Source organism: Natator depressus, chromosome 10, assembly GCF_965152275.1.
Source record: "Natator depressus isolate rNatDep1 chromosome 10, rNatDep2.hap1, whole genome shotgun sequence".
Taxonomy (NCBI): Eukaryota; Metazoa; Chordata; order Testudines; family Cheloniidae; genus Natator; species Natator depressus.
Genome location: NC_134243.1, coordinates 37373677 through 37398701, shown reverse-complemented (window position 1 = coordinate 37398701; position 25025 = coordinate 37373677). Strand labels below are relative to the sequence as shown.

Genomic DNA, 25025 nt, shown 5'->3' with positions numbered 1-25025 from the left:
TGATCCCAAGAGCCTGGCAAAGAACCTTGGTCATCTTGCCTACAAAGTGCGGTCCTTGGTCTGAGTCAGTGACTACAGGGAGACCGAACCAGACGAAGGTCTCACTTAAGAGGACCTTGGCAGTGGTGGCAGCAGTGCAATTCCAGGTAGGATAAGCCTCAACCCATTTAGTACGACGTCTATAACCACTAGACAATATCGATTCCCGTGACCAGTGTGAGGAAGAGGTCCAATGAAGTCTATCTGCAACTGGCACCATGGGCCCTTGGCCAGGTGATGCTGTAGTGGACCTTTTACAACCAGCTATCCGCATTGTTCTCAGCACAACTTAGACAGGACTGGATATGCATAGCCACGTCTCTATTTAAGTCCGGCCACCAGGCTACATGGACGATCCTGTCCACAGTCTTGTCTGCAACAAAACGACCCTGTTGGTGTGCGAGGGTCACCATCTCCTTACAGAGGCATGATGGAAGTACCAAGACCAGAAGGGCCTCTTCGGATTTCTTCCTTAAGGCCATGATCAGACCATGTCTGTCCTTAAATATAGAGTAGTCTTTATAGTTCTCCTTCTGCAGAAGGCTTTGCACATCCATATCCCGCTCTTGCAGCTCCTTGATTTCTACCTGTGCATTTAGATCAATTCCTGGGTGCTGTATTTTCATCACAGGCAAGGACGGTGTTAGGGTGTACAGATGCTCTTCCCCCAAGGAGTGCTGCTTCTTTAGCCAGAGTGTCAGCCCAGTGGTTCAACCGAGAGGCTTTGGCGGAATCTTTACGGTGAGCCTTTACTTTACACAGGACTGTCTCCCCCGCACAGTTGGTAACCAGCTCCCATGCATGTCTCAAGTATGCTGCATACTTGATTGGCTTTCCATCGGCAGATCCCATGCTCCGTTGCATCCAGATGGGCATCCAGGATGTAAATGCTCGCACCACCCATTCTGAGTTGGAACAAATGCACAAGTGCTTGCTCCTGTCCTCCTCATACAGTACTGCTACTATTGCCACCACTTCCGCAGCTTGTGCCGAATGGGGCTTAATAGTTCCTTGCAGCGCTTGCTGGGAAGAGGGCTGAAAAGCAGTATACCCAGTCCTTGGGTGGCCATCCTGGTAATAGCTACTTCCATCCACGGCCCAGATGGTTAAACCCTGCTCCTTTGCTTTACTGAACCAGTTCGATCCAGAAAGGTGACACAATGACTGGGTCTGGTGCTGGAAGTGGGCAGTCATGTTCCTGGCCTTTGGTCAGCAATGCATACGGTAGTATGCTCAACTGGGGTGATCTCTGCACTGTGATGTCTCTATTCAGGAGATTGAGGGTCCAGTTGGCCAAACGAGAGGATGACACCCTGCCCTCATTTACCCAACCAGAGAGGACATACCTTACTGGGGTGTGGGAAGTCCTGAGGATGACAAGGGACATCCCCACCGTGTACTCCCAGTGGCCAAGTGCCCAAACTAAGGTGAGTACCTCCTGCTCACGGGCACTGAACTTCCTCTCTACTTCACTCTCATGACTCTGGAGCCATAAGCCACCGGCTGCAGCCCAGTTCCCTTATCCTGCAAGAGGACTGTGCTGATGCCTAGTTGCAAATAGTAGGGACAATCGGGTTTAGGGTTGGTCTAAGTCTTTGGTCAGAGCCTACTTCAGCATGGTGAAAGCCTGCTGATGGCTTTCCTCCCATTGCCATTCCTGCCCCTTCCGAAGTAACTGGTATAGTGGCTTAGCTATCTCTGCGTACTTGTCAAACTCCCTGGAAAAACCAGCGAGCCCTAGGAAGGACCAGAGGGCCAATACATCATGCTTACAGATCAGCTCCACGTGCTGTTGATCTGGCCTCTGTCCCTTTGGAACCAGAGCGATAGTGTCCAGAGCCATTTGGGCTTTTGCTGGGTTTACAGTAAAGCCTATCTCCTGGATCTTCCCCAGGACCTCTTCCAATGCGTCCAGGTTCTCTTCCCTGTTTGGGGTGGCGATCAGTATGTCATCCACATAGCTCAGAGTGCTACACTGGTTCCTCACGGACGTCCACATGGCCGACACAAAATGATGGCAGATGGAAGGAGCATTGTGTAGCCCCTGTGGAACCCTAGTAAAAGTTAGTTGTCTACTTTCATACATGAAGGCAAACTTGTGCATTGATGACTGGTGTAGAAGGATGCTAAAAGGTGGCATTGGATAAGTCCAGAACCTAGAAGGACTTGGTGCCTGCTGAGATCACTGCCATAATCTCATTGTATTTTGCCACTACGGGGGCCAACCTGGGTGTAACTCGGTTGAGCTCCCAATAGTCAGTCAAGCGCCAAGTCTTCTGGTCTGCCTTCAGAACGGGCCAAATTGGAGAATTGCACGGACTCTCTGATTCTATGAGCACCCCTTGCTGCAAAAGGGCCTCAGTGGTTGGCTTCAGGCCTTCTGCAGCTGCGACAGGGCATTGATATTGTTTTAATGGTCTTGGATCCGGGCCATCCACCCGGACCTCAGCGTTGATCCTGCCGCACTAGAGCTTGTTGCTGGCAAACACTCCAGAGTGCTTCTGAGCTATAGCAGACACATCTGCTTCTCACTGAGGCTTCTCTATGTCCTCAGGTGCTTTGAGCGCTGATACTCGGTGAGACGCCTCAGTTACCCCATATTGATCGCAGTCTGCTGCTTGAAAGAGTTGACTGTTGGGAAGATCCACAATGACCCTTAGTTGTCGCATTAGATTGATCCCTAAGATCCCTTGGCCACCCAAACGTTGGATACCAAAGGTGATCTCAGTGACAAAGTTCTTAATCTTGTAGGTCACTGGAATGGTAAAGGAGATGGTATTATTGCCCCCTGCATACCCTTCCAATACCTTAGTGTCTTGAATGGGGATTCTATTTACAATGGGGTCTCTCTCCAAACAAAGGAGAGAGACAGAGGTGCCAGTGTCCACTAACAGCCTTTGGCTGACTTGTCTGAACTTCCCCTTGATGATTGCCAATGTTGTGGGCCTGCCCCAGGCATCCGGGTGGATGGGCACCTTCCTCTGGGGCTGCGGGGATGCTCAGCCCCAGCACATCAGGTCAGGTGACAATGGCGCAGATGTTGGTGCGGGCTGCTCCTTCTTTTTCTTTTGAGCCAGGTGCTGCAGCAGCTCCTCGGTCGATAACATGTCAGTGTTCTTTCTTTTCGAACTGGCGCAGCTGCTTCCAGATCAGGTTGTGAAAAGACTTGCCCTCCTCCTTAGCCAAGTTGCTGCTTGCCAATCTGGATGTCTTGTGTAGAAGGGCTGGACTTTTGGTGGGCTGTGGGCCTTTGGAAGGTTGTGGGCTTTTGGGGCTATTGCGAGGACTGTTCTGGTTGCTAGATGGATGCTGCCTGGTATATTCCCACTTGCTGGACTCGGTCACCACCGAGACCCTTTTCTCAGAAGCCAATGGAAAGGCCTCTCCTTGCAGCTCATGGGCTACCTGAAGGCGGTCCTCTAGGTCTTTTAGAGAGGTGGTTTGTGGGTCGACCATTCCCAGGGAAATCCTTAAAGTGGGACTTAAACCCTGCAAGGCTGCCTCAACAAAATCTGGGGTGTCGCAGAAGAGTGCCCCCACCAACCAAAACAGAAGTTTCTTTCTGTTTAAGTAGTGTTCTGGGCATTCCCCTGGATGCTTCCGCTCTGAATAGTATCTCCCAATCAGGTTGTGATGGGGAGAGAAAAACCTCATCACACCCTCATACAGCTGCAGGCAAGAATCAACATCCCCCCACCTACAGCTGGCATGGCAGGGCGCTGAAGTCATCCTCTGCCATACGCTCCTTGATTAGGGACGCGGCATCCTCCTTTAAAACCCCAGGCAGTGAGCACAACTGTGCTAACCAATCTAGCGCCATATCCTGAGTAAGGGGTTCCAGAGTCTTCTCCACTGCTTGAGCTTGCTCAGGTGTATATACCTTCAGCTCTTGCCTAGTTTCAGGAAGTCTAGCCAACCCCGGCCCATAGATCACAACAGCAGTCATGACTGGTGCCATGGGTAATTTCGACTCCTCCTCGCTAGCCTCTTGTGGAGGAGCTGACGGCGTGCGAGAACCACCAATATCCCGTAAGGAAGCATGGCAGAATTCTTCGTCTGAGAGGATCAGGCTACTACTAGCACTCGCACTGGTCTTAAGTTTGTACACAGGAGTCTTATTCAAAGCTTGCAACATACCCCTAGTCCTTCTTAGCTTATCCCAGAGCTTTTCCCTTTCCTGAAGACAGCTGTTGTTCTCAGCCAGCTGTCCTTGGCTTGAATGCAGCTCCTTCAAGAGCTCCTGGATCATTGCCTGCAACTCCCCTTGTTGGGTGTGGGCTGAAAGCAACTTTTCCTCTTGCTTACGCAACATCTCGCTGAGATCCTGGATTCTGAGCTCCAGTCTCCCAACTTGTGACATCAGGGTGTTGTTCTGCATCACCAAGCCCTCCACCTTAAATCCCAGCCTTTCATTTTCCAAATCCCTTGCTGATAGTTGAGGCTCGAGATCTTTGATCCAGGCAGCTTGTGTGGAACTATATCTATCCCGTTCCACACATGCCAGTTAGACTCCATAGATCAAGGCATGCTGCTTCAACTTTTTAGAGGGCTCAGGTTTCATAGAATATCAGGGTTGGAAGGGATCTCAGGAGGTCATCTAGTCCAACCCCCTGCTCAAAGCAGGACCAATCCCCAATTTTTGCCCCAGATCCAAAACGGCCCCCTCAAGGATTGAACTCACAACCCTGGGTTTAGCAGGCCAATGCTCAAACCACTGAGCTATCCCTCCCCCATAAGGGCTTCCCAGCTGCAGGAAAGCTCTACTAATGACTCTTCACCCTTGAATAAATCACTAGCCTGGGGATTTTTACCCTTCCCAAAAAGGTGAACACCAGACACTAAAGAATCTTTATTATGCACCCGTGTCCAACCGCTTCTTCTGTAGGCACACGCACTCATTGTGGCAACAGGAATAGTCCTCGTTCCACGAGCCGCAGCCTTTCAAGCTGTTTGTCTACTGCCTGGTCTTGGCAGAATGAACCCACACTGAGCGCTTTGCCACAGTGTGACAGAGAACTGTAATTTGGTCTCCTCAGTTGCAGAGGGATATAGCGATGATGCAAGCTGAGGGATTCTTGGTCCTACAAAGGAAAGCTGACTCCTGCTTGCTTTACCACTTCCCTACTGCTACCGGTGTGTGGAGTTGGGCCCAACCAGATATGGTGGTTGCTGGGATGGCCTCAACCCACCGCCTGCCTCGCCGATCGGTCTCCATGGGACACAATGGCACCCTGCCGACAGACCACCGCGGTCTTGCCCACAAATTCCCCGACCAATGACCATTCTGGGTGTCACTCGTACTTGGTCACGGCAAGCCCACTCAGCCGCCTTTGCCGAGAGTCCCTTTTTAACAAAAATCACTTTGATTCTGCAGGGAATCAACCACCCTATGGCAGCTGGCTATCCAACTGTGGGATGTGGTGGCACTACTGCTATCAGGCCTTGTGGCCTACCCAACGATCCCTGTCCCTGCGTGCGCTGCGGCACAGAGATCCAACCATGCAACTGTTGGGTTGCGGTCACAGCAAAATAAAAAGGGACAAAACAAACTAAAAATGGGGTCCTGCCGTGGTTGCCAAACTGTTGAAACCAATCTAGAGGAACATCTATCATCGGAGTTTGTTATTAGCCCCTTAAAAAACAAACAAACAAAAAAACCCTAGGATGTGTGGGTGAAAACAACCAAGGTATTTATTTAAACCATCAACAGTTCTAAACAAGGTAAACCAAATGTTATTGACACAAACTGTGACTGTATAGATCGTTGTTGCAACCAAGGTCCTGTAAAGGCACCAAATCCTGTATAAAGGAGGTCAAATAAGGTGTCTAAGACAAGGTTATGATCTCCTGGTTATAATTATGCTATCTGTATGCATGTATCAATTTTGTAGTTGAAATTATGAATATTGGCTATGTACTTGTATCTTAATGTATTTGATTCTAAGTAGCATTAGTGAAGCATTTGGTCAGCTTCTTGAGAAAGGAATTTGCAGATTAAGTGCCCAATCAAGAAACACTTAACTGACAGTGGACCATGGAAGACTCCAATCCACATGAAAAGTCTTCCTGGGAACATTTAAAGGTAGCATGTAAGCAACAGCTGCTCTCCCTGTAAAAGAACTGAGTCATGCATAGACATGTGACTTGCCCATGTGACTCCAAACTTCATCTTGCTGCTGTGATTTTCCACAGTAAGAACAAAGGGGTGTCCTTCCATCTGGCAGAGGATATAAAAGGCCCTGGAAACCCCTCCATTTTTTTTTTTCAGTCCTGCTTCTTACCTCTGGAGGAACTTTGCTACAAACTGAAGCTCTGAACAAAGGAGTGAATGACCCATCCAAGCTGTGGATGTACTCCAGAGACTTGATTTGAACCTGCAGTTTATTTCATCACTGCTACAAGCCTGAACCAAGAACTTTGCCATTACTGTATGTAATTAATTCCATTTAACCAATTTCAACTCTCATCTATACTTCTTTCTTTTTATGAATAAACCTTTAGATTTTAGATTCTAAAGAATTGGCAACAGCGTGATTTATGGGTAAGATCTGACTTGTATATTGACCTAGGTCTGGGGCTTGGCCCTTTGGGATTGGGAGAATCCTTTTTTCTTTTACTGGTGTATTGGTTTTCGTAACCATTCATCCTTATAAGAAGTGGCAGCTGGTGGTGATACTGGAAAACTGGAGTACCTAAGGGAATTGCTTGTATGACTTCTGGTTAGCCAGTGGGGTGACACCGAAGTCCTCTCTCTTTGGCTGGTTTGGTGTGCCTTAGAAGTGGAGGAAACCCAGCCTTGGGCTGTGACTGCCCTGCTCTAAGCAATGTGTCCTGAATTGATACTCTCAGTTGTGTCCTGCTAGAGGCAACATCATCACAACAGGTAAAGCAAAGACCCCCACAATAGGTGATATAAGGTAAGTAAACAACTGGCAGTATGCTGATGGTGACTGAGGATATGTTCCCTCCCCTAGGACTGGACCCAGGTAAAAGGATGAAGGATCAATGGACCACTACCAAATCTTGCAGCTCTGGGGACCCTCACAACAACAGGACAGCTCTGGACTCCGTCCAGGTAGGTGGAACCTACAGGTAAAGAGTGGACCTCAGGATCAGGCGCTGGAAGCTCTGCCCCAGCGATGACTCTGCTTGTACTCCACCAGTGACATCATGGGTGTGTGTTTGTCCTCCGTGAAAGGGTGGCAGCGGGTGACACACACTCTGCATGCAAGTGTGATGAACCAGATGAAACTGCAACCAGATGGAAGAGTTCGGTGCTCAGCGTACTCCTCTGAGGCAATTGAGAGCTAAGATGTCTGCTGTGCTCTCCAACAGTTGCAGCAGCAGCACCTCCAGACTCCGCCACTCAGAAGGGCAGCCCCTTCCCTCTGCTGTGCAGGCCCTTATATGCCCGGCTGTTACTGGGCAGATCGTAGATCACAGGGTTTGCTTGGTTTCCGGCCTTTCGGTGGAAAGGGTGGGAAACTACAACTGAGGAGGGGGGAAGAAGGGCAGCCAAGGTGGATTCCCAGTTGTTGTTTGGGCATTTCACGATGGCACCACAGTTTTTGCCCTGTTGGATGGGGCCCGTCAGGTACGTGATGCAGGGTGGATCAGGGCTCTGGCACAGGGCCCATCGGGTATGTAATGGGGGGTGGAGCGGGTCTGTGTGATGGGGCTGGGCGGGTTCGTAACATGGGGTGGAGCAGGTATGTCGCACGGGGCTGGGCAGGGACGCAATGCTGCCTGGAGCGGGTCTGTGTCACGGGGCTGGGCGGGTACGTAATGCAGGGTGGAGCAGGACTGTCGAATGGGACTGGGAGGGGACTTAATGTGGGGTGGAGCAGGACTGTGGCACAGGGCTTGGCGAGTACATAAGGTAGGGTGGAGCTGGACTGTAGCGCGGGGCTGGGTGGGTAAGGAACATGGGCTGGAGCAGGACTGTGGCACAGGGCTTGGCCAGTATGTAACATGGGCTGGAGCAGGACAGTGGCATGGGGCCTGTCGGGTACGTGGAGCGGGTCTGTCAGATGGGACTGGGCGGGTACGTAACAGGGGTGGAGCAGGATTGTGGCACGGGGCCTGTTGGATACGTAATGTGGGGTGTTGCACGGGGCTGGGCGGGGACACAATGCTGCCTGGAGCGGATCTGTTGCATGGGGTTCGGTGAGGATTCAATGCTGCCTGGTGCGGGTCTATTGTATGGGGCTGGGCAGGTACGTAACGTGGGGTGGAGCGGGACTGTGGCATGGGGCTGAGCGAGTACGTAACGCGGGGTGGAGCGGGACTGTGGCATGGGGTCCACTGGGTACATGATGCTGAGTTGACCAGGACTGTGGCATGGAGCCAGTCGGGTATGTAACGGCGGGGGGAGTGGGTCCGTTGGATGGGGCTGGGCGGGTACATAACGTGGGGTGGAATGGGTCTTTTGCAAGGGGGTCAGCAGGTATGTGAAGTGGGGTGGACCGGGACTGTGGCACGGGGCCCATCAGGTACATAACGGGGGGTGGAGCGGGTCTGTCGGACGGGGCTGAGCGGGAACGTAACGGGATGGAGCGGGTCTGTGGCATGGGGTTTATTGGGTACATAACGCGGGGCTGGACGGGTACGTAACGCGGGGTGGAGCAGGACTGTGGGACGGGGCTCAGCGGGTACATATTTTGGGATGGACCGGGACTGTGGCACGGGGTCCGTTGGGTACGTGATGCGGAGTGGACCGGGACTGTGGCATGGGGCCTGTTAAGTATGTAACAGGGTGTGGTCCGCGTCTATCGCGCAGTGCTTGGCAGGCACGTAACGTGGGGTGGCCTGGGGCCTGTCAGGTACGTAACGGGTGGAGCAGGACTGTGGCACGGGGCTAGGCAGGTATGCAATGCCGCCTAGAGAGGGTCTTTCGCATGGGGCTTGGCGAGGACACAATACCACCTGGAGTGGGACTGTTGCATGGGGCTGGGAGGGTACGTAATGAGGGGTGGAGCGGGACTGTGAGATGGGACTGGACGGGTTCGTAATGCGGGTTGGAGCAGGTCTGTCACATGGGGTTCAACAGGTACGTAACCCGGAGTGGAGCGGGACTGTCGGACAGGGCTGGGTGGGTAAGTAACCCGGAGTGGAGGGGGACTGTCGCATGGGGCTCGGTGAGGACGCAATGCCGCCTGGAGCGGGACTGTCACACGGGGCTGAGCACGTACATAATGCAGGGTGTGTACTCCGGCAGGAATGTGTGAGCACAGTAGGAGTATGAAATACGATAACCCAGGACTTTGAACATTCTGGTATAGTGTTTGACCAGTAGAGGGCACAAGTAGCATGCCACATCCGCAATCATCAGTTAGGGAGCTCCGGCTGTTTGATACTGAGGCCTGGTCCAGAGTGCAGGGGAGAGGGAGGCGAGCTAAGTCGGTCTAAGTTACGCAACTTCAGCTATGAAAATAGCATAGCTGAAGTCGACGTACTTAGAGCTACTTACTCCAGTGTCTTTGCTCTGGTAGGTCAACTGCTGCTGCTGCCCCCTCGACTCCGCCTAAGCTTCTCGCTCCGGTGGAGTACCAGAGTTGACAGGAGAGTGCTTGGTGGTCGATTTATCGTGTCTTCACTAGACATGATAAATCCACCCCCGCTGGATTGATCTCTCCAGAGGTAAGTGTAGACATGCCCTGAGTTGTTCACTCAGTGGAGGCAAGAGATCCCAACTGAAGAGGGACCAGAGGAAATCTGCTACCCGGCTGTCGTCTCCCCCTGCCATGCGGCTGCTCCACTGCCTGCCTGCTCAGGCAGCTCTAGGTGCTGCAGGACTAGGAATGAGAGGAATGTCTTGCACCAAAGACACTGCTTGAGGCATAAAACAATCCTACAGGGTTAGGGGTTAGACACAGTCAAGCCAAGGCCCTCACAGGGCAGAAATAATAGATTCTCAACCAGAGAAGTTCTATCCAGATCACCTTAGAAGCAAACTATATCAATCACAAGCAAAATCATCCCATCTTCATATTAATGCATTTAGGCTTGTAAACCTCTGGCCCCTGCTATACTGTCGTCAGAATGGCAGGGCCTTTGAAAGGCCTAGAGCATCCAACATGAGCTTGGAACAGAAAAGATTAAGGAAGATTGTTTATCTACCGGAGTAACACATTTTACTCACATGTACAGCAGCAATCAGGCTGAATAAGAACTGGACTCAACTTCCAGGATAAACTAGTCTGTCCTTCTGTTAATCTTTTCCCCAGCTGACTAGAGCCTGGGACAATTCCCATGCCCCTGCAAGCTGCCACCACTTGATTTACACTGGCACCAAATCTGTCTTGAGAGAAGACTAGGGAACACTATTGTCTTCTCCTCACCCCAGTCTAGCAGCCCATCCACAATGGGGACAGCCATCCTGCTGCAGCTCGGGGCCTTTCAAGTTCGCCATCCACCACAAGCTTTGGTGAGAAGAAATCCTCACAGAGTCCATTTCTTAAATCTTTTAGTCAGTTGTAGACCACTCACAGTTTAAAAAATAATCCAGGCACTTCACATTTAAAATCATATTCTCGCTGTAGAGTGGGTCTATGCAACAATCCTAGTGTCAGGGAGGGTACTGGACAGACATCTCACTCACCTTGAGATGCAAGCCCCACCCACCCCTAGAATAATGGATCTTGCCAATGACGTTTTTCCTGGAAGAGTTAGAAGTCTGCTGCCATCTGTCTGCAGTCATTCATTTCAATGGTGGTGTAATTCAGGGAGTGTCTAAAAAACGTGTGAAAATGCGAGAAGGTTAGTTGCTTTGCTCCTTCATAGAGGGTAGATAAAGAGAGAGCCCCTAAGCATGCAGCCTAATACAGTCAGGGTCTCATGTTCAGCAATTCTGTTGCCCTGGCTTTAGAATTACTATAAAAGCTAACCCAAATCTTCATTAAAAAAAAACCCTCCTAGTCCTTATAGTTATGCTGACAACCTTCCAACTATGAACTAAATGCAACTAGTGGACACCATTGTTCTCCTAAGTCTGCAGACAAAGCTCAGAGGTATCCACTATCCCCATTCACCTTATGAGTGTTAACTCTGAGGCCTTCTAACAGCAATGCATATAACATTATTAGTTTCAAGATATTCAAGTTGAGTATGTATCTGACTAATTTTTTAGGAATTATTTTTAAGGCTATATCTAAAATTCCTTTTAAAGAAATGTTAAAGGGTTTTTCTCCTTCCTTATTCAGATTTAAGTATTTTTTCAGCCCATGGTAGACTGGGAGAAAGTAAAGTTGATTAGATGGTGTCCTGTCAAATATACAAAATAAAAATATTTGAACAAAAGAGGAAGAGTTAGTGAGAAAAGAACTTCTCTGCTCTAGTTACAAATAATGTTTAAAATACAATATTTTTCAGAGCTTTCAATGTGGATAACATCAGCAAAGCCATCCAAGAGCCTGTCTATCAGTGATACCACACTAACAACAGGAAGATGTTTTTGCCAGTACAGACTAACACGGCTACCATTCTGAAACAGGGAGATTGAGACTCTTGGCAACAGCCAGAGATGGGAACTAGTTGTTAGCGTCAGTCCCCCAAAGTGGGAAGTCGCATCTCTCCTGCCCTTCAAGGGAGAAGAGGCAGCTCCTCCCTAGTGCTAAGAGAGTCCCCACCCCAACCCAGGGTGCCAGGAGCCCCTACACTTCACTACCGTCACCAGGCCCTCCAGCTTCCCCTGGCCAAAACATAATGGCAGAAGTTATCAGTACAAGCATTCCGAGCAGCAGAAAATGGACTGAGTTTAATATGGCACTCATGGTATTCTTTACACTGATCATATACTGAATTCCTGGAAACCTTCCATTACAAGATGACCTGAAACTGATGGAGGAGCTGTAGTCTGCTGCACCAGGGGATCCCCACCACTCAGTTTATGTCCAGCCTCTTGTAGAGTGCACAGGTCTTTGGGTAGAGCATTAAGCCCCACACTAAGGGCAGGATCACTGGCATATGATGGGGTAGGGAAGGAGTCACTCGTGGCTCCCCCGGTACATAAGGCAATGGGCAGACATGATGGTTTCTCACCTTTTGAAGTAAGAGATGGCTACAGCGACTAGTGTGAGTGTGAGCAGGATAGATCCCAGGACAGAGAGGGCTATTTTCCAGGCTTGGAAGGAGGCTGTGGGAAAAGAGAAGGGGAGACAGGTGGAGACTTGGCTGAATTATGTAAGGTATTGCTCATCTAGAAGATACTGCACTTCAGGAGAGCAAGGTTCCTTATAGTGAACGCATCAGTGACCTATACAGCCCTGTCTTTTCACCTCACTGGGCTCAAGTCCCTGGAAAAAACTCACTACACAGCATTATTGTTTTAACTGTAACCCACTTTGAATTGCTGTTGGTCCTGGGCGGTGTATTGTTTTACTGGGGTGCTGCGGGCAAAAGACGTGGTGGTACAGCCCCATATGGAGCCCTCCCCCCATTTTGAATCCTGTAAGATCAGGCATATCCCAAGGGCTACAATGAAGCGTTGCTGTGCCATCACCAAACAGGACAACGTTCCAAGTGGAGGGAGGGTCATTGATTGTGCTCTTCGGAGTGCATGCCACTGGCTGCAGGGCTATTGGGCTGCTTTGGCTGCCTGAGGCTAGGGTTTGCTGAATGTGAACTCACTGCAGGTTAGACAGTGCGGGTTGTGACTAATTTTGTATCCTAGCAAGGCCTTTGTATTCTATTCAGGGCCTTATACCGTGCCCATGGTCAGGGTAGCAGAGTGCCTTCCAGCAAGGCATGCAATCCATCACACTGCTTTCTGAAAAGACATGGTCTTTTTCAGTTCTGCACATTGCAAAACTACTACAGAAGTGACAGGACTAGCATGTCACCTTTAACTTCAGAGAAGCTGAATCTTCTTACTTCTCTCAGGCCAGGCCCCATTGGCTTCTACCAGACCAGTTTGTGGAGATGAGGGTCTAGATGTCACCTGCTTTAGATCACCCCCCTCCTCCCCATCCTTGTTCAATGCCAGCTCTGTAGAATATCCAACCATGGATATTTTACAGAGCTAGCATTCTAGACCCAGAGCTTGTGGGCGAATCATTATGCCAGTTTTCCCTTTACTCACAGCCACTCTGTGACGTTGACACTGCGTTGTCCGGAGCGACACACTCTTTGTTTGTTTTAAGTACCCTCCCATCCACGGAAAAGGGATGAGGGCTGGCGGTGAAGTCCCTGTGCCAGTTTAGGATTAGATGCTGCTGCTCTGGTGACTTAGCCCACACCTGACCTGAAAGATGCAACATGGAGTCTGTGCAGGTGAAGTTGAGCTCTGCTGGGAGGCAAGGAAAAGAGATTCTGGTTCAGTTTGGATGGGCTGCCTTTCTCCTCCCCACCCCCATAAATCTGCAGCATTTCTATCTCGGTTCAAAAATTCATGAGATTTCACCACCATCAAATCCAAACCAGTGTGCTGCAAACGCAAACCCTGGCCCCCAGCTCCATCAGGGCACTACCTCCCATCAGCCCATCTCAGATTTCATTCTGGAGAGGTGATAGGCCAGGCCATAATCAGGTTCCCATTCCGAGCTCAATTTTAAGCCCTCTCTGCTTGGTTCAATGTAGAAAGGCCAATAGGGATACAGCTTGATAAACTGACATGGATAGAAAGTAGCTTCCAAGTTACCAGCTTTACAAAATAAAATATGAGCAATTCACTTCCTGAAAAGCAATAGTTCTTACATGTCTCCAGAGCTGGTGTGGCCTACCTGTTCAGATGTGACAAGTAACTCTGAGTGCCTCTGTTAAGGGGAGGCCCAATCCCTGAAGCCTTCACGGGGACTGATTTCCAGAAAGTGCTGAGCACCTGCCATCTGAAAATTAGGCCCCTTTAAGATGTTTCAAGGAGGGCACCCAAAGTGATTTTTCTTCTGAACATTTAGGCCTTTGAATTTATTTCATGAACTCCTCAATGGGATAGAGGCTATAGGACCATTTCTGCTCATGTATGATGCTTGTTTAGGGAGTCATTCAACACAGATTTTTGAATGCCCCCTCTCCTGGTTACATTGCATTAACATTCACCACAGTTTTGATGAGCTTTACCATGCACGGAACTCTGGGCTGACACTCCAAGAGGGGGTTGTACCAAAAAATTGGCTTCAGGTTGATGCTTTGGCCAAATCCCAGCCAAAGTTCAGAGAAGGCATTTGGCAAAAGCCTGATATCAAAATACCTGTTCCAGGCTAACCAGCTAGGAGCAGAAGTGTTTCCCAAGGCACAAGTAGCAGTGCTTTACTGCCATTAGAGTCGGTGGGAGTTGGCCACAAATGGCAGGTCACTTTGCAGACCTCCTTCGAGGTGCTGGTACTCTCCCTGTGCTTCCTGCAGCATGGCAGAAGGAAGGAGACTAGTTTTCCCCATCCTCCCTGCAGCACTGGCCATTTCTTGGTTATGAGAAACTCACATCAGACCCTCCTCCTCCCTCATGTTCCTCTCCCTAATGGTAGATCCTGCCTCTTGCCACTTCCTTTGCCACCTACCTCCTGTCGGTCAGACCCTCCTAATGCGTCACACTCAGGAATTCCCTCAGACTGCCAATGCAAGAGGCCTCTAAGTGAAGCATGTGGTTTGGGAAGGGACCATTTCCTTTATCACCAATGGCTGCCCGTTCATCGCTCTCCACACACCAGGAAGATAAAAGTGCCCCATCCTCCTTATTTCAGTCAGAGTATGTTGGCTGGGCTGCACTGGGGTTGGGAACAGGGGAAGGGCAATATGAGGTGGATTTTGGTAAAGGTGGTTGGGTTTGGTACTGACCGTGTAGATAGAACTGGGAGACACCGCAGGTACAGTTTTCCTCTATGGATTTCGTTAATACCTTCTCTATGCTGTCAAGCACCCTCTCAGGGTTTGGGGTCCACATAGAGCAATCTAGGGGAGGAAGGGGAGATGTTATTAAAATGAAGCTGGCCCTGGCAATTAGTCTACAGCCATACAACCCTGAAAGCATCCCATCTTCATAGAATCATAGAGAATCAGGGTTGGAAGGGACCTCAGGAGGTCATCTAGTCCAACCTCCTGCTCAAAGCAGGACCAATCCCCAATTTTTGCCCCAGATCCCTAAATGGCCCCCCTCAAGGATTGAGCTCACAACCCTGGGTTTAGCAGGCCAATGCTCAAACCACTGAGCTATCTCCTCCCCCACTGATCTCATCCTGGGGCCGGGCTGGGGCTGGTTACTACTTGGATGGGAGGTCCTGGAACTAGCCACAGTTAGAGGGTGAAGAGGACAAAATGGCAGAGCAGTTGTGAGGGGATTCCACCCTCCTCGTATGGGCCTGAGTTTGTCCATGGCGTTTATGGATCCACTGAATTCAGGGACTGGGATGAGAGTTGGATTTTCTACAGGCCAGACATGGCAGAGATGTTGATGTGGATTTACAGTCGCGTGTCACCACAAATGGCTGGGCTCATGCCAAGATTCATAAGGAGCTTCACTCCCTTTCCCCTAGGAGGTTTCTAATTTATAGGAACATCTGATATTTCTGCCTGTATGTGGGCCTCTTTTCTGGTTTTCCATAGACTTGTATGCCAGCTTTACCGAATTCTCCCTAGCCCCATGGTAACCTAGCTGCTAGTGGCAATGAAACAAGACAAGGCAAGGGGATTAGAACTCCAGTCCCAAGCTTCCTAGCCTGGAAATACTGCACAAGATAGGGGAAGGGGAAAGCCATGCTCCCCAGTGGGCTGATGGACTGAGGCAGCTGTCTGACCACAGCCAGGGGGAAGCAGTTCCACCCATTCCCCAAGCAGGCTCTGGCTAAGACTCTGCTGAAATAATGGATTATTTGGCAGGGTGTGAGGCATCACAATGAGCCAGAGACATGGAAATCCATTGAACATAGTCCAGCTCCTGACAAGTCTCTTGCAGCAGAGCTGTAGGACACTCTCCTATGCGCTGTCGCCAACCTGAGGGGTTAGGGTTACGTCAAACACTTTGTTCCTGTTGCAGCAGTTAGACCTGCTGAGCTGGGACAGGGTGGTTTGCTTTTGGTGCCCCTGACTATACCCCAGTTATCACCAGAGAGACATGACGGGGATTTCCTGTTATTGCTGAAAAGCAAATGGCCTTTCCACAGAGTGCTGATTAGAGAGGTGCCTGGAATTAAATACCTTGCCCTGCCTATCAACACCACCCCACCAGTGACAGGACTGACACTCCCAGGGGCCAAGTGACATGGGGCCCCATCACCAGCATGAACCCCTACCTCATCTCTTAGTGCATCACAGTCCATGCTGACACCGTGCACTAATCATAGAAAATTAGAACATTAGGGTTGGAAGAGACCTCAGGAGGTCGTCTAGTCCAATCCCTTCCTGATCAAAGCAGGAGCACCCCAGCTAAATCATCCCAGCCAGGGCTTTGTCAAGCTAGGCCTTAAAAACCTCTAAGGATGGAGATTCCACCACTTCCCTAGGTAACCCATTCCAGTGCTTCACCTCCCTCCTAGTGAAATAGTGTTTCCTAATAGCCAACCTAGACCTCCCCCACTGCAACTTGAGACCATTGCTTCTTGTTCTGTCATCTGCCACCACTGATGATAACCTAGCTCCATCCTCTTTGGAACCCCCCTTCAGGTAGTTGAAGGCTGCTATCAAATCCCCCCTCATTCTTCATAGAATCATAGAATATCAGGGTTGGAAGGGACCTCAGCAGGTCATCTAGTCCAACCCCCTGCTCAAAGCAGGACCGATCCCCAGTTAAATCATCCCAGCCAGGGCTTTGTCAAGCCTGACCTTAAAAACTTCTAAGGAAGGAGATTCCACCACCTCCCCAGGTAACGCATTCCAGTGTTTCATCACCCTCCCAGTGAAAAAGTCTTTCCCAATATCCAACCTAAATCTCCCCCACTGCAACTTGAGACTATCAAATCCCCCCTCCTCCTTCTCTTCTGCAGACTAAATAACCCTAGTTCCCTCAGCCTCTCCTCGCAAATCATGTGCCCCAGCCCCGTAATCATTTTGTTGACCTCCGCTGGACTCTCTCCAATTTGTCCACATCCCTTCTGTAGTGGGGAGACCAAAACTGGATGCAATACTCCAGGTGTGGCCTCACCAGTGCTGAATAGAGGGGAATAATCACTTCCCTTGATCTGCTGGCAATGCTCTTACTAATACAGCCCAATATGCCGTTGGCCTTTTTGGCAACAAGGGCACACTGCTGACTCATATCCAGCTTCTCATCCACTGTAATCCCCAGGTCCTTTTCTGCAGAACTGCTGCTTAGCCAGTTGGTTCCCCAGCCTGTAGCAGTGCATGGGATTCTTCCTTCCTAAGTGCAGGACTCTGCATTTGTCCTTGTTGAACCTCATCAGATTTCTTTTGGCCCAATCCTCCAATTTGTCTAGGTCACTCTGGACCCTATCCCTATTCTCCAGTGTTTCTACCTCTCCCCCCAGCTTAGTGTCATCTGTGAACTTGCTGAGGGTGCAATTAATCCCATCATCCAGATCATTAATAAAGATATTGAATAAAACTGGCCCCAGGGGCACTCCGCTTGATACCAGCTGTCAACTAGACATCGACCATTGATCACTACCCGTTGAGCCCGACAATCTAGGCAGCTTTCTATCCACCTTATAGTCCATTCATCCAATTCATACTTCTTTAACTTTCTGGCAAGAATACTGTGGGAGACATTATCAAAAGCTTTGCTAAAGTCAAGATATATCACATCCACCGCTTTCCCCATATCCACAGAGCCAGTTATCTCATCATAGAAGGCAGTCAGGTTGGTCAGGCATGACTTGCCCTTGGTGAATCCATGTTGACTGTTCCTGATCACCTTCCTCTCCTCCAAGTGCTTCAAAATGGATTCCTTGAGGACCTGCTCCATGATTTTGCTGGGGACTGAAGTGAGGCTGACTGGTCTGTAGTTCCCTGGGTTCTCTTTCTTCCCTTTTTAAAATATGGACACTATATTTGCCTTTTTCCAATCGTCCAGGACCTCCCCTGATCACCACGAATTTTCAGAGATAAAGGCCAATGGCTCTGCAATCACATCTCCCAACTCCCTCAGCACCCTTGGATGCATTAGAGCTGGACCCATGGACTTGTGCATGTCCAGCTTTTCTAAATAGTCCTTAACCTGTTCTTTCACCACTGAGAGCTGCTCACCTCGTCCCCATACTGTGTTGCCCAGTGCAGCAGTTTGGGAGCTGACCTTGTCTGTGAAGACCAAGGCAAAAAAAGCATTGAGTACTTCACCTTTTTCCACATCATCTGTCACTATGTTGCCTCCCCCATTCAGTGAGGGTCCTACACTTTCCCTGACCGTCTTCTTGTTGCTAACATACCTGTAGAAACCCTTCTTGTTACCCTTCACATCCCTTGCTAGTGCATTCATGCTAATGCATTCATTCTCCACACCGTCTGATCCATATCAGGAGGGACACTCAGCAAAAGTATTTCCCCTCAAATCAGTCCAGGCCTCTCCCCAACCCCACACCACATGAGATGATAGCTCCCCTTACTGGGTGTCAGCAGGCACATGTCAAGATCCACAGCAAATGACTTCAGGGGGCAGCTGTTCTCCAAGCCAGGCGTAGGGTCGGAGATGGCATACGCCAGCGCAGCACTCGCATCACAGCAGGAGCAGCGGCTCAGAGACACTGGCCTGTCCCGAAGAGAAATGAGTCAAGTCTCACTAATAAAGCATTTCAAGGGCTTCTTTAAGACACTCAAGCCACAGCCTCCCCTTCAGAATTCCAGCTTCTGCCAATGAGGGAGGCTCATCCAAGATGGCGGATGGCTTGCTAGGATAGGCATGTTTGTGGAAGGTGTTTTAATCAGCTTTTGCAGGTGTCCCAGAGACAGGATTAACTAATTGCTTTGATCCTGATGGGGAACAGAATATTTGAGAGTCTCTGGCCATAGGGAAGGCTATTTGGCTTTCGACAGCTTGATTCTGGTTGGAAGTGAGGTAACAACCCCAATATTGCCAACCTCCAGTGTTCAAAAATAATGAGATTATTCAAAAAACACCTTCATTTTGGAGTGATCATTTGCCGTCTGGAGTGTTTTCTGAGCCTTTAGGGGTCAACTGTTTCTCTACACCCCCCAGGACTAGAAACTTTTACACACCCTCACATTCATGCTCACCCCCACTCAGAGACTCAGAACAAAACTGCAAGGCTTGGCAACACTGCGTGTCTGTTCTCCCCAGGATGAAAAAGAATGTTTTTCTACCACAAGGAGAAGAAGTGCAAGCCAGATTTTATTGTCAGGAAGTCAACCAGATAACTAAGTTACAAACAAGTGCCTCAGAAAGGCCTGGCAGGCTGATGGCCAGTGGCTCAAACACACCCTTCAAGAGGCAGAGGACTTCAGTGCCACTTTTCTAAAGCATCTCCTTTTTCCTTGACAAATATATAAGCAGCAAAGCATTTCAATGAACAAGAAGTGGGAGTTTACCCACTTTTTGGCTGAAATTTAAGAACTACTTCAATGGGTTTGGGAAGAGCCAAAGCTGATAATTATTTTCTGAGTTTTACAATGGTTTGTGTTCTTCCATATGATGCAACAAATATCCCTTATGGAAAAAAAAAAACTACAACATTTTAAAATCAAGAATAGGATACTTGTGTATAAAATTCTAAGCCCAGTCTATAGAATTCTATAGCAGAGATGAGATTCTTTAGAAATTACTCTTAAATATAGAAAATTTTACTTAATTACTAAATAATCCTATTGGTTTCTTTTCTATTAAGTTTTAGAGAACTTGTTCATCAGGGGTTGATGTTTGAGAATCATTTTACTTTACTTTCATTTCTTTAACAGTTTGCTTTCCATTATTATTTGCTATGTCATAAGTGCAGTTTGAGCATGGTCGAGACTTATGGCTTCATTCTGTTTTGAATCAGTATATATAATGCTTCATTCTCATCATGTTTTTTTATTCTAAGGGAGGAAAGACATCAGGTCACATTATTGTTCCTTATACTACATTCTCCATTGTATCGTCCTGTTCAGTTCTACAATTCTCATTACTTTCCTGTTTGGAGGGTATTAAGGTAGAATGCTCAAGGCTCTTGTAGCTCCATCTTCTGCCAGCCGGAGCCTCCAGGCACAGAAAACCTGGAGAGACTTTTAAAATGGAAGGCTCATAACATGTTTGAAGCCAGAAAATACGTCACCTCTCCTCCGCACAGGGCACAAAGTGCGATGGGCCGAGGCGGTTCAGCTGTCCTTTGCCTGTGCTAGATTCCCATGTGTACACCACAGCATCCACCAGGTTCTCTAGATTCACCATCATGTCAACAGGAATTCTTGCTTGACGGCTGTTGTACACTGCCACAGCGCTGGAGCCACGTCTAACAGATGGGGCATTCCTGATAAATGGCAACTGCTGATCTGAAAACAGTGGGGGATAAATTGGTGAGCAAAAGGACACTTTAGGCAGGGCAAAGTGACAAGCCAAGAGCAACGAGAAGCAGATTTCATTGATGCCTCCCTGTTATGTCTCATGGCATATACACAGAGAAGTCAGATAAAACCATTAATACTCTTGCTGGAAGGCTGCAACGTAAGAACATAAGAATGCCCATACTGGGTTAGACCAAAGGTCCATCCAGCCCAGTATCCTGTCTACCGACAGTGGCCAATGCCAGGTGCCCCAGAGGGAGTGAACCTAACAGGTAATGATCAAGTGATCTCTCTCCTGCCATCCATCTCCACCCTCTGACAAACAGAGGCTAGGGACACCATTCCTTACCCATCCTGGCTAATAGCCATTAATGGACTTAACCTCCATGAATTTATCCAGTTCTCTTTTAAACCCTGTTATAGCCCTAGTCTTCACAACCTCCTCAGGCAAGGAGTTCCACAGGTTGACTGTGCGCTGAGTGAAGAAGAACTTCCTTTTATTTGTTTTAAACCTGCTACCCATTAATTTCATTTGGTGGCCCCTAGTTCTTATATTATGGGAACATGTAAATAACTTTTCCTTATTCACTTTCTCCACACCACTCAAGATTTTATATACCTCTATCAGATCCCCCCTTAGTCTCCTCTTTTCCAAGCTGAAAAGTCCTAGTCTCTTTAATCTCTCCTCATATGGGACCGTTCCAAACCCCTAATTATTTTAGTTGCCCTTTTCTGAACCTTTTCTAATACCAGTATATCTTTTTTGAGATGAGGGCACCACATCTGTACGCAGTATTCAAGATGTGGGCGCACCATGGATTTATATAAGGGCAATAAGATATTCCCCATCTTATTTTCTATCCCTTTTTTAATGATTCCTAACATCCTGTTGGCTTTTTTGACCGCCGCTGCACACTGCGTGGACGTCTTCAGAAAACTATCCACGATGACTCCAAGATCTTTCTCCTGATTAGTTGTAGCTAAATTAGCCCCCATCATATTGTATGTATAATTGGGGTTATTTTTTCCAATTTGCATTACTTTACATTTATCCACATTAAATTTAATTTGCCATTTTGTAGCCCAATCACTTAGTTTTGTGAGATCTTTTTGAAGTTCTTCACAGTCTGCTTTGATCTTAACTATCTTGAGCAGTTTAGTGTCATCTGAAAACTTTGCCACCTCACTGTTTACCCCTTTCTCCAGATCATTTAGGTTGAATAGGATTGGTCCTAGGGCTGACCCTTGGAGAACACCACTAGTTACTGCTCCCCATTCTGAAAATTTACCATTTCTTCCTACCCTTTGTTCCCTGTCTTTTTAACCAGTTCTCAATCCATGAAAGAATCTTCCCTCTTATCCCATGACAACTTAATTTACGTAAGAGCCTTTGGTGAGGGACCTTGTCAAAGGCTTTCTGGAAATCTAAGTACACTATGTCCACTGGATCCCCCTTGTCCACATGTTTGTTGACCCCCTACAGATTAGTAAAACATGATCTCCCTTTACAGAAAATCTCCCTTTTTGCGCAACAATTTATGTTCGTCTATGTGTCTGACAATTTTATTCTTTACCATTGTTTCAACTAATTTGCCCGGTACTGACGTTAGACTTACCGGTCTGTATTTGCCAGGATCACCTCTAGAGCCCTTCTTAAATATTGGCGTTATATTAGCTATCTTCCAGTCACTGGGCACAGTAGCTGATTTAAAGGACAGGTTACAAACCATAGTTAATAGTTCCGCAATTTCACATTTGAGTTCTTTCAGAACTCTTGGGAGAATGCTATCTGGTCCCGGTGACTTGTTACTGTTAAGTTTCTCAATTAATTCCAAAACCTCCTCCAGTGTCACTTCAGTCTGCGACAATTTCTCAGATTTGTCACCTACAAAAGACGGCTCAGGTTTGGGAATCTCCTTAACATCCTCAGCCATGAAGACTGAAGCAAAGAATTCATTTAGTTTCTCTGCAATGACTTTATCATCTTTAAATGCTCCTTTTGTATCTCAATCATTCAGGGGCCCCACTGGTTGTTTAGCAGGCTTCCTGCTTCTGATGTACTTAAAAAACATTTTATTACCTTTTGAGTTTTTGGCTAGCTGTTCTTCAAACTCCTTTTTCGCTTTTCTTATTACATTTTTAGATTTAATTTGGCAGTGTTTATGCTCCTTTCTATTTACCTCACTCAGATTTGACTTCCATTTTTTAAAAGATATCTTTTTGTCTCTCACTGCTTCTTTTACATGGTTGTTAAGCCATGGTGGCTCTTTTTTAGTTCTTTTACTATGTTTTTTTAATTTGGGGTATACATTTAAGTTGAGCCTCTATTATGGTGTCTTTGAAAAGTGTCCATGCAGCTTGCAGGGATTTCACTCTAGTCGCTGTACCTTTTTAATTTCTGTTTAACTAACCTCATTTTTGCATAGTTCCCCTTTCTGAAATTAAATGCCACAGTGTTGGGCTGCTGAGGTGTTCTTCCCACCACAGGAATGTTAAATGTTATTATATTATGGTCACTATTTCCAAGTAGTCCTGTTATAGTTACCTCTTGGACCAGATCCTGTGCTCCACTCAGGACTAGATCGAGAGTTGCCTCTCCCCTTGTGGGTTCCTGTACCAGCTGCTCCAAGAAGCAGTCATTTAAAGTATCGAGAAATTTTGTCTCTGCATTTCGTCCTGAGGTGACATGTACCCAGTCAATATGAGGATAATTGAAATCCCCCACTATTATTGAGTTTTTTATTTTGATAGCTTCTCTGATCTCCCTTAGCATTTCATCGTCACTATCACTGTCCTGTTCAGGTGGTCGATAATAGATCCCTGCTGTTATATTCTTATTAGAGCATGGAATTACCATCCATAGAGATTCTATGGAACATGTGGATTCATTTCAGATTTTTATTTGATTCTACATTTTCTTGTACACATAGTGCCACTCCCCCTCACCCCCAGCATGACCTGTTCTGTCCTTCCGATATATTTTGTACCTCAGAATGATTGTGTCCCATTGATTGTCCTCACTCCACCAGGTTTCTGTGATGCCTATTATACCAATATCCTAGAGTGCCTCATGTTAAAGGAGTTCACCCATCTTATTATTTAGACTTCTAGCATTTGTGTACAAGCACTTTAAAAACTTGTCACTGTTTATTTGTCTGCCCTTTTCTGATGTGTCAGATTCTTTATGTGAATGTTTCTCATCTGATCTGGCCCATACTTTGTTCTCTTTCATCCTCTCCACCTGACTAAAACCTAGCTTCCGCAGCAATCGGCTTTCCCCATCTCTTAGTTTAAAACCTGCTCTGCAACCTTTTTAATGTTAAGTGCCAGCCGTCTGGATCCACTTTGGTGTAGGTGGAGCCCATCCTTCCTGTAGAGGCTCCCCTATCCCAAAAGTTTCCCCAGTTCCTAATAAATCTAAACCCCTCCTCCCTACACCATCATCTCATCCACGCAGTGAGACTCTGAAGCTCTGCCTGCCGACCTGGCCTTGCGCGTGGAACTGGTAGCATTTCTGAGAATACCACCAGAGAGGTCCTGGATTTCAGTCTCTTTCCTAGCAGCCTAAATTTGGCCTCCAGGACGTCTCTCCTACCCTTGGTACCTACATGTACCATAACCACCGGCTCCTCCCCAGCACTACACATAGGTCTATCTAGATGCCTCGAGAGATCCACAACCTTCGCACCAGGCAGGCAAGTCATCATACAGTTCTCCCGGTCATCACAAACTCAGCTATCTATGGCACCTTAGAGACTAACAAATTTATTTGAGCATAAGCTTTCGTGAGCTACAGCTGAGATATAAACACTATTGACATGGGCAATATTGGAACTAGCACCCTGCAGATCCAAGGCTTCATAGCCCATTACCCATCCCTCCAACGCTGAAGCCACTCAGTCTCCAGCCATCTGCCTCCCAAAAAGCTGCCTTCTGGACTTCACCCACAGAAGAAAACCCAACTCTAGACTCAGTGTGGGAGTGAAGGAAGCCCTGTACGCAGTACTCTATTGTCAGCCTTACCAGGCCTGGGCGGTCCTGACGGTGCAATCACAAATAGGCCCGTGGTCCCGAATGTGCCCTGTAGTGGGATGCTGGCATATGCTTTGCCATCCTGCCCAGAGAAGAACACCAGGGTGTATCCTCCCAGGGTGGCTCCAGGTTTCCCCTTCAGCTCAATGAATTGGTAGGAGGCGGTGCTGTTGGTCATGCTCAGCTCGTTGATTAGGAGGGAGGGGGCGGTGGGAGATGGTGCTGAGGAGTTGGTGCAGGCATTCTCCCCGAATGGTGTTATCGTAGTCACCTTGCAGAGACAGAGACACCAGGCTGTGAGGGAAGGAGGGATCCTTTCTATCCTCTTTTGTTTAGGTGGCGGCACCTCTCTTCACAGCATTGGATTTCTCCAGTCCTATACAACTGCAATCTGACTCCCCACCTGCAATGGGACCCTGCAGCACAGGTATGTCCTATGCTGAAGAAATGGATGGCTTTACTTTCAAGCTTGAAGGCAGCAGCTCCTCCCCACAATCTTCTTTCGGGTACCCCTATTTGAGATCTCTCACAACCACCACCAGACGCCCCATTGTCTCTCCCCCGGTTGCACTGCTGGG

The 25025-nt window shown here is 48.1% G+C and overlaps 1 protein-coding gene across 1 annotated transcript in view; it reads right to left on the bottom strand.

Moving 5' to 3' along the window:
- Window positions 1-5713: 5713 nt before the first annotated feature.
- LOC141995034 (uncharacterized) overlaps window positions 5714-25025 on the bottom strand; it is a 37351-nt gene continuing 18039 nt past the window's right edge. Inside the window, exons 8-14 of the mRNA XM_074965757.1 lie at window positions 24439-24718; window positions 20187-20403; window positions 18525-18667; window positions 14809-14922; window positions 13118-13321; window positions 12079-12172; window positions 5714-10770 (exon numbers count right to left, since the gene is read on the bottom strand). Of these exons, the coding sequence (XP_074821858.1) occupies window positions 10707-10770; window positions 12079-12172; window positions 13118-13321; window positions 14809-14922; window positions 18525-18667; window positions 20187-20403; window positions 24439-24718 (1116 nt within the window). The 3' untranslated portion in view covers window positions 5714-10706. The remainder of the gene's footprint in view (window positions 10771-12078; window positions 12173-13117; window positions 13322-14808; window positions 14923-18524; window positions 18668-20186; window positions 20404-24438; window positions 24719-25025) is intronic.